This window comes from Lacerta agilis, chromosome 3 (assembly GCF_009819535.1).
Source record: "Lacerta agilis isolate rLacAgi1 chromosome 3, rLacAgi1.pri, whole genome shotgun sequence".
Classification (NCBI taxonomy): Eukaryota; Metazoa; Chordata; class Lepidosauria; order Squamata; family Lacertidae; genus Lacerta; species Lacerta agilis.
The window spans coordinates 67,325,307-67,340,459 of NC_046314.1; the positions used below are offsets into that span (position 1 = coordinate 67,325,307).

The 15,153-nt window shown below is 42.5% G+C and overlaps 1 protein-coding gene across 1 annotated transcript in view; it reads right to left on the bottom strand.

Annotated features, from left to right (window-relative positions):
- The window catches only part of AGPAT4 (1-acylglycerol-3-phosphate O-acyltransferase 4), a 30,432-nt gene extending 22,411 nt beyond the window's left edge, over nt 1-8,021 (bottom strand). The window contains exons 1-2 of the mRNA XM_033144125.1: nt 7,883-8,021; nt 6,793-7,028 (exon numbers count right to left, since the gene is read on the bottom strand). Of these exons, the coding sequence (XP_033000016.1) occupies nt 6,793-6,970 (178 nt within the window). The 5' untranslated portion in view covers nt 6,971-7,028; nt 7,883-8,021. The remainder of the gene's footprint in view (nt 1-6,792; nt 7,029-7,882) is intronic.
- Between the last annotated feature and the right edge of the window lie 7,132 nt (nt 8,022-15,153).

Here is a 15,153-nt window from a genome sequence, read left to right on the forward strand (position 1 = left end):
CAGCGCCTTCAGGGATGAGTAATTATTTGCCAAGTAATTGTTGTTTATTCAGTTTATCTATGAGCCCATGAATGAGAAAAGAGTACAAGAAAAATGCAACAGCACGGATGCATTTCCAGTCAGTTATTTTTTTTAAGGGATAAAAAATTCAAGGAGCATTAATTAAACCTTATTATTTATAGTCAAACCTTCACTGTGCACATGGGGTGGAGTGGGGGAGATGAGCGTCTTCAAAACCAACACAGTCCAGGAGCTTACTACCACTGACTTCAAGTAATGGTTTTAAAGAAAGATATCCGATTGCCCAATTTCCTCTCAGATTATTGTGGATACAAACTTTAGCTTCAAGCACAACACTCATATATTTAAGTAATAACTCTCACACATGCATGTGCACATAAAAGACACGGGATATTTATTTCAGTTCTATAAACCAGCTCACAAGTATGGCCTGCGCAAGGTCAATGGAGGAAGAAAGGACTCCCAAATAACTTTTGTACTCCAGAAAGGTACTGCCGCCTCACCCTTTCACCAGTTGGACACTATTTCTGATTCATACAAGCCCTGGTGCAAAAACTCCAGAGTGCAGGCAAAAGCTATGGCAAAAGGGTTCCAGAGGGCAGGGCAGCAGAAAAGTAGGAAGCTTAAGCAAGACACACTGTATCGAGATGAATACATGATTCTGTAATAGCAGTTTTGCCTCCAAGTTGATGAGCAACACTTTCTTATAAGAACTCACAGGGAAAAGAAGAGAAAGAGACAACTTCACAGAGTTAAACTAGGACAGCGCCTAATTAGCCGACATAAATTATCTTAGCTATGTTGAACAATTTAGATACATTTGAAGAGCTGGCCTCCTTTTTCCATTCTTTAAGCCAGAATTAATGTGGCATAACTAGAAAATAGATCTTGGAAGTTGGCAGGCTTTTTTTTTTCCAAATTCCTAAAAACAGCCAAATAAACCTTTTCAGAAGATTGCACAAAGTGGAACATATGTTTGCTCCAACTACAAATATTTCAAGCATTCCACTAACCTTTTCTTACTACCTTAAGGGAGGACTGGCTGAGTTTAACTACTCTTCAGCTCTGCCACTTCAAATGTCACAAGTAACACCACTAGACATAACATGTACTACTGCCATGCCTAGCCTAACTTATTTCTTCAGCATGAATGGCTCTACATCTACATAAATAAATTTACCCTGAAGAATTTTCCATTTTGGTTGTTCCATTTATGTCATGTAGTATGGCAGGGACTAGAATGCATTTTAGAGCACAAAAAGGAGATTCCCATTTGCTCATAATTTCCAATATTCTAAAAGCTTTGGAGCACCATATTTTATTACCCTGTTATGATATGGAGAGAGACATTTTAGGTAAGCCAAATCGTATGCTGGGCACACCCTTCCCATTCCCCAGAAAAACTACCATTTTCATTAAAAGCTTCATCTGGCTGGCTGCAGACATCGCCTGAGATCACCGCTACACTGAGATGGAAAACCTTTTCATAACAACTTCCCAGCAAGCAATTGATCTGAAAATAGCTATTTCCAGAGAAGTCAACCAGATGGTATTGTGGGGAATATACGCTACAGATTTTCAGTATGCTTTCAAAATACGCACACAAACAAACAAACAGAATATAACTGGGATAAAATACCATTTAGGAAATCTCATTCCTGATGCTACAGAGAGAGAGAGAGAGAGAGAGAGAGAGAGAGATTTCAAAGTTGAACAGAAGGAAATGTAAAAAATGAGAGAGGAGGAGAAAAGTTCACAAAACTTCCCTGAAAAATAAAGGAACGCCAATCCAGTGATATACCAAACAGGCAACCTCACAAAGTTGCTTAGAGCGTGTGTGGTGCTGATAATACCAAGGTTGAGGGTTTGATCCCCTTAAGGGGCCGCTGCATATTCCTGCATTGCAGGGGGTTGAACTAGATGGTCCTCTATGATTCATAAGCCCAGAGTCATTAATACACACAATTCCTCCCCCTACACACACCAATGCTCTTACATGCTTAGATAGAACACAGGCACTTATACACATTTCTCCCTTTGACCCCAATCCACTTCCTTCCTTTCCATCAGCATAAGATTGAGGCTGATAACATGTTGGGATGCTTTGATAGTTTAGGGTAAGGCAAGGTAAAGGTAAAGGACCCCTGGAAGGTTAAATCCAGTCAAAGCCGACTATGGAGTTGTGGTGCTCATCTCGCTTTTCAGGCTGAGGGAGCCGGCATCATGTGGGTCAGCTTTCCAGGTCATGTGGCCAGCAGGACTAAACCACTTCTGGCACAACGGAACACTGCAACAGAAACCAGAGCGCACGGAAATGCTGTTTACCTTCCCACCAGAGTGGTACCTATTTATCTACTTGCACTTTAATGTGCTTTTGAACTGTTAGGTGGGCAGGAGCTGGGACCGAGCAATGGGAGCTCACCCCGTCCTGGGGATTCGAACCGCCGACCTTCTGATCAGCAAGCCCAAGAGGTTCAGTGGTTTAGACCACAGCGCCATCCGCATCCCTGATAGTTTAGGGTAACCCCCATGCAGCCATGTAATCAAGATAAGCCACCAGAAGGCAGGTGGGAGCCTTGTGCTAATTAAGAATTGGTTTTTTTCCTTTATGTTTCTTTGTTTCCCAATCCTATTTAAAGTAGGGGCTTATTAGATCCTCCTGAATCCTTATGCAGTAGGTGAAACCCCATTTTAAAAAACTTACCTTTTTATTTAGCACTAAATATATATCCAAAGGAGACAGAAGGAAGGCAAGCAGAATGTCACAGTGTTTTAAATGCACCTAGCAAACTTCAGTCAGAGATCAAGTCCTCTCAATACCTAAAGGCTTCCAAATCAAGCATTTAGTTTTAACCATGCCAATATACAAATATAAGCTCAAATAAGAAAGTAGTCTACCTAATGCCAAAAATAAAACAGATAATTTGGAAAGACTAAAACATTTTTCAACTAAGGTGTGTGTAGAAGAGGTCAAACAGGAAAATAACTCTAAATAAATACTTGGCAAGCAAAAGACGATCCTCTCATTTGTGCAACAATGTGTTTTTCTTCTCTATTCACATTACAGGCACTGTTACAATGAACAATAAGGAAATCTGATATGCACTCACAAAACTGAGTGCCAGGCAATTGAACAACATCAACAATGCACTGGAGTTCCATTTTTAGTACTTATCATCATCATCATCATCATCATCTTATTTCTTCAATTCCTAAATCAAAATGGAAGAATTACATTCTAAAAATATGATATAAAATTTTCCAATTGAGTCCCTATAAGAGGAGTGGATGGATGGGGTGAAAAGGAAAATTAGCCACTGAAACAGAAGACCAGATGTTTCAGAATACCCAGTGTGGAAAGGCAGCAAAGCCTGCAACAAGTGCAGATCTATGCTGCTTGCTGCCAATTCTGGTTGTTTGTGCCAAGTAGCACAGTACACTACATCACGGCAGACACCACCCCATTCTAGTGTGGGGTGTGGAAATCTGACCAGTGAGTTTGTGCAGGCTCAGAAGAATGATCTCACATTCCTTTTCAAACAGATACTTTGTGCAATCATCTGGATTAACAGATTGACACAGAGAAGTATTTGTAAAAATTAGCATTCAGCCATGTTTTCTCCCCCCCACCCCCTTCAGAAAACCATTCTACAAACAATTTCAGTTCTTGAACAGCTCCAGCGAGTACACTGGCTAACTTAATGACAGATCCCCAAAGAACATGAAAATTCAATAGGCTAAATCATATCTAGGGGTATACTGTAAACCACCCTGTGATTCTCAGATGAAGGGCAGTATATAAATTTATTAAATAATAAAAAATCAGGTCTGAGGAGGGCCCAAACACAGGGACTCCCACTCACTCACTCTACTCTTGCAAACCTACTCCCCTGCCTGCCTGCCACCACCTGCTTTAAAAAAAAAAAAGATTCATATTCTTGCAGCAGCAGTTCTCTTCTCTGTCCCTGGTTGGGTAGCTGAGTAGCAAGCATAGGATTTCTCCTGACTTGCTTCCCCCCACACACTAGTAATTCAGAAAGAATGTCTTCCCATTGTTCTACTGGCCAGTTTCCTTCTTGCTATGTACTGTACACTTACTTCAAAAGAAAAATCCTCTGAGGACACTGAAGGACTAGGCCAGTGGCAGGAATCTCATTTCCCAGAGGGGTAGCTTTTTTTCTTTTTATGCTCCAGACTTACGGCACCTTAAAGATGAAAAGATTTATTATGGCTCATGTTCTCATGGACAACAGTCCACTAAACCTTATGCCGCTGTTTAAGGTGGCAAAAACACCTTTGTTATTTTAGGAATGTGTTCAAGACACAAGAGAATTTGGGGGATAACAAAAATGACAAAAATACCTAGCCCTATCACAAGAGAAACAGGTGTTGTGCCCTTTCATTAAGTTGTTCCAAAATACTTTAATCTATGAAAAACTATGACAATTTGCACTATGCCCCAAGTAGGCTCATACACTAACTCACTCTCACAGAAAGACGCTGAAAGTAGACTCAGCTCCTTCAGCCCTCACCTCTTTTATGCACTTTGTTAAAAGGAGAGATATATTAAGACTGGTCCAAGCCTCTAACGATCCTGCTTCTCAAATCCCAGACACATGAAGTAGTGTCACTGTGTGTCTCTCAGCAAGCGCACACGGGGGGGGGGGGATTTCTAGACACTCTAGAAAACATAGAAACAGCAAAGAAAAAATAGTCCTTGCACCACTTTACATTTCCCTTGCCATTTTCTGGCTCTAAGCTTGAGGAGAGAGAGAACTTTCTCGGGTTTCTTCAGTATTTGCTTTGGATTTTACTTTCCACATAACATGATTTCAACTACAGACTTTGCTTCCTCATTGCTCACCCGCAGACTATAAATTACCTATGAATAGGTTTAATAGTCTCCATTTCAAGCTTCGTATACAAAAACTTAATTCAGCATATTCCAACCCTGGTAATACTCTGCCATCAGTATTTAAACAGCCATATGTCACATTATTGTGAGAGGTAATTTTGATACTCCACATCTTCTAAAGATTATTCCCTTTTTATTGGTCAACTTAACTATTTGTTTAACCATTATTCTACTGGAGTTTCAAAAAACCTGTTGCAAAAATTATTCTTTTCACCATCACTCCCTTTTCTATTTTTTCCTCCTCCAAGAGCAAGTATTCTAAACTCTCCACTCAGCCCCTGGTTAAGACCAAGGAGCTTTGCCACTCACTGGAGAATGATTTCATCGCATCCATCCAAATGTCATAATTTGTACAGTACATAATTTGATTCAGAGGTTTAATAGCATCCCTTTGAAGCACACAAGAATAGCTATTGGTGTTGTCTTTATTTATTCAGAAAGAAAATTAGGAACCAAGACAACTAACACCCATGCTACACACACACACACACACACACACACACACACATCCTTTGGTTCTCTTAGAAAGGCAAGCACACACCTGCCATCAAAGCAGGCTGTGGGAGAGAAAAACCACTCCTCTGAAAGTGGCCGCCAGGGAGCCTGTTACCCGCTATAGAGATTACTCACAGACCTCAGCTCTTGTCTGTCTCTCTAGAGAGAGACTGTTTCAGATAGAGGAAGATTCCCTTGAGTTCAAGGTTTCTTTGGGAGTGGGGGGGGGCATTTTCTAAAGCAGCCAATTGAGGACTCATGCAACTAGAATGTAGGCTGCCATTTAACCAGGGTTAAGAGACTGAGGCAGTTGTGTGTGTCCCCTGGATCCCACCAGCTCCTCCTTGTGATAAAATGGCTTCAAACCACTTTTGTTGTTTCCATGGGCTGGACATACCTTGTGGCAATCTCTTACTTTGCTTCATTAAAGCTATCACAGAAGATAGAGTTTGTTAGAAAGTTAGCACTGCTGGCAGCTCATAACCTATCTCCTAACTAGGCTGTTGAAGGTCGTTGGGTTTTTTTTTAAAAGAAATTTTTTGAACTGCACAGTGGTATGTGATTGTAACACATGTGCATAGTACATGCCCACTCACAGACACTCTGCATGGATGCTTTGTTGCTTAGAGTCGTTCTGTGATATTTAGAAGCCAAAAACAGAATGGCAGAAAATCCTTAGAACCTGGAATTCAACAACAATAATGCAGAACAGTTTCATTTTTCTAATCCAATTGTGTTTGAAACATAGACTGAAAAGCCCTCATTGTGCAAATCTGTAGAGATGTATCCAGTTGGAACCCTCTGTCAATAACAAAGGTTTCCATGAGTAGAAAGGGGAGACTGCTCAATAATATATACTTAGGAAATTGAGGAGAGCAGAGTGTGGGAAGAAAAGAAGCCCAACTATCTGCAGCCTAACCATTAGAGAGGGGGGGGGGGACCAACCTATGTTCATCCGAGGGAAACCCAAAAGCAACAATAATGTAATTGCTCAGTACTTTGTGATATTTTATACGGCTGTAACAAATGCAACTGCATTAGCCTTTGTGGTATCCAAAGAAATTCATCCTGTGATTTGTAGAAGTTATTCATCACTATCTTCATAATCACAGTAAAACTTGGCACTGTTGCCAAACCTGGAAGACACTTCTACATGGCTTCTGTGCGTGCCTTTTCTGTGTGGCACAATCATGTTATTTATTTAGGAACAACTAGGAGATTCTTCCTTGCCCACTCCCCCAAAAGCAGAATGAAACATATGCCCCAACACACATCTGGCAAAAGCAACATGGAATGCTTTACGCATTTAAAATTCACCCTCCCACAACACAACAGAAATAAAAGGTATAAAAATGTCTTACGGCTTGAAATGCAATAAGCCAGCTTGCAATTGACCTTCCTGAAAAGTTGCTTGTTGAACGGCCAGAGGATTAATGTGAAGAGTTGAATGAAGTTGATTATCAGTCCCGACACTATAAATACATAACTGATAAGAAGGTGGCAAATGAATTGAGACTTCAGAAACCCAGCGATGTCCATGATTTAAGGTGGCAATGCAAAGCCTCCAGAAAGCAATCCAAACAATTCGGAAAGTTAACTGCAAAAAAGATGAGAAAACGTTTGTTTTTTAAAAGGTTAAACTCGTGTTACTGTGCTGAATCCAACTACCCGGTATTTTCTACCTGAGAGCAGCAACGTATTTAAATGTCACCCTCACAAAAAGCTATTACAGATGCGTTCCACTTTCCACGTCCGTGGCAAATCTCACAAAATTAACATTAGATGATACATAGCAATATTGGGGCCGTCTCTGAAATGTAGCACTAGTTATGGGGTAGTCTACAGTCACTGGGTCATACCCTTCAACATACGTTCCAGATTATAGCAGGGGTTGTTGTTTTTTACAGATGGAGGGAAATATGGGAAGTACAGTATAGAAAGCAGCTATATAAAGCTACATTTTAAAACTTTGTTCTAAAAAGGTAGAAATGGCATTAAAAAAGAAAAGAAAAGAAAATGTGACATTTTTCAGATACACACACACACACACACACACACAAAGATACATGTTACTAACACCCATAATGGATGCAGACCCTGATAAGAGGACACTGCATGCATTTTGATAAAACAGGCAAACATTTTCAGACCTCTGCTCTTAGCTGCCAATGACACGGCACCGACAAGACCAAAAAGGAACCACTTGAAAAAGCACTTTAAATTGTTTACCTCTGCAGACTCTAAAACCTTGGATAGGAAATATATGAAATAGTTTAAAATAGGATCTATTTCTACACTTTCCCCATTAAAACTCCACTTCAGAAACTTGAACATAGATATGTTGCCATTTCCAAACAATAAGTGTTAAAGGAGTTTGTGTCCCCCCACCATCTGAACACCCACAAGTTAAGGGGATCATGTTTACTTTCTATAAGAGCTGCACAACACTACCTATTGCTTTATTTCCAATGCTAGCTCTTCATTTCACTTTCAAGGTCAATACTGTGAACACTATGTGCTTCTTCCTTTCCTTCCCCTCTGCTGCCATGCCCAACAGAAAGACATGATGCTTCTTGACAGATATCACCAGCAGAAGGCTATAGCTCTTAAAAGAATGTTACAATAAGATTTATTAAAACTTACTTATGAGGGTAAAACCCTTTTTCCTAAGAACCACCTATTTTATCCTCTTAGTAAACTTTGTCATACAAAAACTTTGTGGCCTTTGTTAATATACACCACCGATAGCTAATTGCTCGTTGTATTACTAGCAAATTAAAATAAATTTAGTTTCAAGTTTTGTGATTTTCATTTTTTCTACAAGACATCTCTCTCTCTCTCTCTCTCTCTCTCTCTCTCTCTCTCTCTCTCTCTCTCTGTGTGTGTGTGTGTGTGTGTGTTGGCATGCATGCAAGTAGTTAGCCTTGGGACCAGCACTGACTGTATTACACCGGTTCCAATCCTGCCTTTAGGAACAAGTCGCAGAGAATAGCATTGCTTTTGAGCCTCCTGGTGGCTACACTATGGGGACTCTCTTGTCTCCAGTGCTATTTAATATCTACATGAAATTGTTGGGAACGGAATGATCATTAGGGAGTTTCCTAATGATAGCATATTGCTATCAGTATGCTTATGACACTCAGCTCTATTTCACTATAATATCTTAATCATAGAATCATATAATTGTAAAGTTGGAAGGGATACCAAGGGTCATCTAGTCCAATCCCCTGCAATGCAGGAATCTCAACTAAAACATCCATGACAGATAGCCCTCCAACCTCTGCTTTAAAACCTCCAAGGAAGGAGAGTCCACCACCTTCTGAAGGAGTCTGTTCCACTGTCAAACAGGTCTTACCATCAGAAAGCTCTTACTGATGTCTAGTCAGAATCCCCTTTCTTGTAACTTGAATCCACTGGCTCAGTTCCTACCATCCAGAGCAGGAGAAAACAAGATTGCTCCATCTTCCGTGTGACAGCCCTTGAGATATCTGAAGATGGGTATCATATCTCCTCTTTTCCAGGCTAAATATAACCAACTCCCTCAACCATTCCTCATAAGGTTTGGCTTCTAGACCCTTGGTCATCCTAGTTGCCCTCCTCTGCACATGTTTCAGCTTCTCAATATCCTTCTTAAATTGTGGCACCCAGAACTGGACCCAGGACTCCAGGTGGCGCCTAGGCATCTTCACTTGATCACAAGTGGCGGATAGCCAGGTGCAAAATGTGCCTGGCGCCTGGCTAATTTTGAACACTGCCAGCAACGCCTCACATCATGTAGTAGCCCCTCATGAAAACAATCTTTGTGTTGGAAATGTGGGGCAGAATCAGGGGTGATTGCTGCTGCCAAGTGGATTTATGGAACCCTGGGCAAGAAGAAGATTGTATGCATTAAGCTTGCCATATATATTGGACAAAGAGTTTTCTGTATAGGGACAGCTAAAATAGGAAGCAATTTAAAAGCAGCTGTCATGCATGCTCTGATGAATGGCAATTTGTTCAATGCTATATTGGGGGGGGGGTGAGGGCTGTTGTTGGCTGTATATATCTTGGTGTGTGTGTGTGTGTGTGTGTGTGAATACATACACACGATATAAAGTTTTAGCATTATATATGGTTAGTCTTCATCTGGTAAGAAGTGAGAGAAATGCAACTTTAAAAAATAAATAGAGTACATTTTGCAAGTCCACACCTACTATTCCACCTAGAGGACATGTTCCCTGGGTTTTTTTAATGGAAAAAGGTTCAGAAGACGTCATTGACAAAGTGTGCTGCATCTCTACAAACATTGAAGTCAGCCTGACCCAAATTCCTCAGAAGCAATAAAGAACAAAATACCAGTCTGGCTTATACATCAGAAAGCTTGAAGTCACTTAGGCCAACAGATTTCCTGGGAAATCAACTAACCTCAGCTCTTGTTCAAGCTGAACGTTTCAAATAGATTCTGTCTAGAATGGAAACTAAGAAGGGAGCTGCCACAATATTTTCCTAAATAACTGTATACTTTGCAACTTTGTCACACAGTTGGAACTATAGCATACAGCATGCACCAATAAACTATCACAAGCCCACTCAAACTTCACAATTTTCATATGCAATCTCTATTTAAATAATGATGACGATGTTCAGAACAAAAGCTAGCACCTGTCGTAAGACCATAGATTTAAAAAAATGTTTAGCTTGTAAAGAAAAAAAAGTAAAAATAAAGACATTTTAATAAATAGCAAACTACTTTTAATAGCAGACTACTAAAGATTCCATTTATCTATCCATAATACCTTACATGCCATTGAGAAGATGAAGTTTTGGCAAACCTCACAGGAAAAGCCTGTGGGTGTCAATTGCCAATTTTTAATAGTTGTTAGGTGATGGAGGTGTGACATGACCACTTTCAGGTCATACTCTGTATTTTAATGTCCATCACACACACAATTCTGACCCAAAAGAACAGCCAACCCCTACATTATCCACTTTATGTTTCTCTTTCATGAATGCTCACACAACAATAAATAAGTAGCTTTGCCACTTTTGTTACATTTTACAAAAAATGCTGAATAAAAGTATAAAAATGCCTAACGATTTGTTTTTTTTAAAAAAACAGACACAGTAAGATCAGTTTATAAATATCCACAAAACATAATTTTATCCTAAAGTTGGAATCTTTCACACGTTTGCATTGATGGGTCAATACAAAAGGGGGAAGGATGACAGGGGGGCTTCCAAGCGTTTTCGAGATCAAAACCTTTCAGTGACAAACTAGCTCTTATGGAGGTATAAGTAGATCCAAGCAACAAATAGCAGCAGCAGCAGTAACTCACACTCTTAGAAATAAGGCTTCTTACAAGAGAGACTATCCTCTTCTTGTTTGTACATATTGGAAGCAAATTTTATTCTGTAGAACTGCAGTGCCCAATGGACCTAAACATCTGCTCCAACAGCTATGTCACCACCTTAGTCTAACTCAGGGAGAGGGTTAGTGGTCCAGCAGTTATCAATGGATTGCAACTCCAATCATCCCTGATCATGGGCCGGGGGTCTGGGGCTGAGTAGAGTCGGGAGTGAAACAAAATTTGGGCAGCTGCAGGTTCTTCAACCCTGGTCTTAAGCAGCACTAGCAAACATTCTTGACAGAGGCAAGAAAAGCCCCTTCATTCAGGCACAACTTGACACAGGCAAGCGGCAATTCCCACCGACCATTTCCTCCCTTGGCTGTAAAATGTGGAAGCAACGATCTGGGGAGAGACAAGCTGCGTCTCCTTGAGCACCCTGTTGCAATTCATTAGCCATACCTAATTATTTTAGACAACCACCACCTCCTGTTGGTGGAGGGCAAAGCAAATTCAGCAAAGCGGCCGTCACAAATGTCTGGTTTCCTGGGCAACCCCGTTCCCTCCCCCACCTTCTCCTCGCCGAACGTGAGAAGGCAACCAACGCGTGTCCCACCCTGACACAAAGGCACCCATCCGAAACACACGGGGGACCTTGCCGGGTGTCATTCTGAAGTCTATATGGTGACGATGGTTTGGTGTTTCCATGGAAACGGGGGGGGGGAAGAAGGGAAGCTGGAGCGGAGCATGCTGCAAGGCGCACAAGATGCTCGTTGCCTTCAGCTGCCTGGCCTCCCCCTGCCCCACACAATGAATGGAGATATGGAGTGTTTGAGGGGAGGAACGGGACGCGGGAGAGAAGGAGGAAAATCCCACTAATGCGAGAGAGCTCTTTCCACGGACACAGCCGGCTCCAAAGCACCCAAACCCTCTCCCTCCTGAGACTTAAGCAAGCGACGGTTTCTCCATCGCCTGACTTGCGTCCATTGGAGACGCTTCTGCGCTCAGAGAGGACCAGGGCTGCCCACCCGCCCTGCACACCAACGCCAACTTCCCCAGAAGGAAGCTGCGAAGAAGAGTTGCCGGACACGTACCTGGTGCAAGGCAGCCCTCGGCATCGGCGCTGGGCGAAAGGAAAGGCGGGACACGAGCGGCGAGTGGAAGAAAGGCAGGCTCCGCCCTCGGGGTGGGTCCCTTTCGGAGAGGGAAAACGGGCTCCTTCGCTGACGCTCCTCTCGGTCACTTCCTTGCAAAGCGGCGGAGGGAGAGAGAAAAGGGGGCTGCTTCCCTCGGTCCTTCTCAAAGCCCCGTCAAGCAGACCCCTCCCCAACCAATACACACTTGGCTTTCAGCAGAAGCCAATCTGCAGAAAAAAGCCCTTGTTGGAGCATCTTTTCCTTCCCCTCTGCTAAGACGCACACGGCTCTTGCAGAAGGAGCCTCTTGTCCTGCCCAGAGGAGCGCCTGTAGATTATTATTCATTGAAATGAAACATGGCCCGCAAGTATAACAAACGGGGAGATGTCCCTTCCCTTCCCACTACTCATCACCTAGAAAGTTTAATCAACAAAAGGAAACAGATTTAGAGTGCAACCATTTCTCAGAATGACAAATCTCTTTTGACTACTAGGAAGATAAATGTGCTAGCTGGTGTGTGGAAGGTTTTGGCTCTAGACACGAGATACAGCCCAAGGCTCCAAGCCAATGTATGATCACTTGGAAGTAAGTCCCGCTGTGTTCAGTAGAGCTCACACTCACAAATGTGTGCAAAAGATGGCCACATTAAGGGTAAAAACTTCAAGGGCCCCTGGTGGCTACACTATGAGGTGCAGTATGGGACTATCTTTTCTCCAGTGCCAATTTATATCTACATGAAGCTGTTGGGAATGGTCATTAGGAGTTTCAGGGCAAGGTGGCACCAGTCTGCTGAGGACAGCTCTATTTATCCGTAACATCTGAATCAGGATAATAAAAATTATTTAAGACGAAAAACATCTGAATCAGGAGGGGCAGTGCATTGCAATCGCTGGACCATTGCCTAGGCCCGGTGGTGAAATGGATGAGGAAAAGCAAGCTGAGCTTGAATCCTCGAAAGATGGGGGCACTGTAGGCGAGTACAGGGCTGACCCAAGACATTTTGGCACCTGAGGTGAACCACAAAATGCCCTCTTCCCTGGCCAGCGAAGAAGTGGTGAATGAAGAGCTACATCAGAAATAATGGGGGGAGAGTAAAGATCTACCTTAGGAACAAAGTTGGGAGGAGACCAGCATTGCCTATTCACCAAGAGGCAGCCTTGGGGGAGCTGTAGAGGTGGTGACAGATCCTGCCTCCAAGGAGCATCCACTGGCATTGCAGGAGACAGTGGTGAAGCTGCACCTAACTATAGAGTAAATATGTTTGCTTGTTTTTATTTGTCATGGTTGGCAAATGGTTTGTTTATTTTGTGTGGGTATTTTGCTGTCACTCTCAGGAGTATGAAACATAGGCTAGGTTAATACATGCATATGCAACAGTTCTTGTCAACAGATTGTCTGTGGTGTGGAGGGGGGCAATGCAGGGGGCCCAATCCACATACAGAGTCCTGGGTCCAGGAAATCCTGTTTGTATCCCTGTTTCGCCAGATCTCCCCCACATGGCACAGGACCCATGGTACGGCTGAGGGCTGTCACACATTCTAATAAAGGATATGCTAATTTAAAACTATGTAAGTAGCTTTATCTCCCATGGGGCCTATGAGCTCGACTTCTCAGACAATTCCCTCTCCACCACATATCCTATGGTGCAAGGGAATAATCTGAAGTCATGACACACAGTTCTATTGCTGGAGCTGCATGTTCCAGTTTACTGCTCAAATTACAGAGGGGTGGTTGTCAGCAAAGTCTTTTTGCAAAGTCTTTGCTAATCTTTTTAGAAGGGAATTTTAAAGTTAAACTTGGAGGGGGTGCCCCCATTTCTCCCACCCACCCCCGCAATAATTCAAGCATGACCCTTGCTCTTGTAGTAAAGAAGGCACAAAAAGCCTCACCCAAGTTTTAAAAAGGGGGGAAAGTAATAATCTGAGCCTTCTCAGGAGTAGTCAAGAGGAAAAGAGGCAATGCAAGATGATGACCCGAGTATTGCTTCCATATCATATAGGAAGCATGCATGTATCCATGCATGCACTCACACAACAGGAAGCTGTGCCTGGCTATAGTTTCACATCTGTGGTATATGCTGCAAAAGCTGGCGCGCACACAGACATGTCATTTAATGGCACATTGTACACACTTTCCCCTACAATGGGAACGACAACTATCTGAAATATTGTGCCATATGAAGTACCCATTGAGTGACAAAGCTCATTTTAAGCTTTCAAATGAAACAAAGCACACAGAATAAACTAATGAAAAACAGCAACAATGGGACAGCAAATTTAGGGTGTATTTGAGAGACAGTGGCAGAGGAAGGGGGGTACGGTCCCCTATGGTGGGAGGAGGGAGAGTGGTGACTGGAAGGTAGAGGGTGTGGGGGCCAGGATAGTGGTGGTTAGGTTTGAAATAATGATGTTCAACTGAAGGAAGATATGCTCTATCGTAACTAAGCTTGTAAACAAAAGAAATATTAAGACTGTTTTGTTTGATGAAAAATAAAGCCTTGTTCATGTTGTGCCAAGACGTATTGTCGATTATTTGATCCAGCAAGTTAGGAGGGCTCAAAAGAGGGTGAACTCTGAGAAGTGGACCAAAAGACTTACAGGGTGATAAGTTAGGTCCTGGAGTTACACTAAGGAGGGGTGCAGGGACTAAAAGCCTAGAAGTGCCACATAGTTGCCCTGTGAGCTGGGGTAACAGTAGCGGGGAGGGATCAAACATGAGTGAAGCCCTGGACTATAGGCCAAAAGGACTTTACATCCCAGTAGCCCAGAGCCAAGCCTAAAACCGGGCACATTAGCTGGATTGGAGTACCCTTGTTACTACAGGACCCCGAGTGGAGGGGGGGAATGTTGGCAGTTTAGACGGACCTCGAAGTACAGGTGGGGTGGGTGTGTAAGAGTACACGGCACGCCCCCACAGAGAAATAAATAGTAACGGGGGAATTTGAGAGGGGTTCCGTCGCATATTTGGTGGCTGCTGTCAAGAGAGAGGAAGAAAGAAAATGGGCAAGACTGATGGTTGAGCCTAGGTTCATTTCAGCAGTATATGTACTTCAATCAAACTGCAAAGATGGAAGGGACACACCAATAGCCCTCTTTCTATATCACACTTTTCTTCACTCATACACACTGTTAACACAACATACGTACCAAAAATGGATTTTTACAAAAAGAAGTCTAGCAGTTCAACATACAAATCAAGCTGTATGGAAGAAGCCAGAAATACACAAGATAAATATGAGGAAAGACTTAGCTTTCAGCTTCAC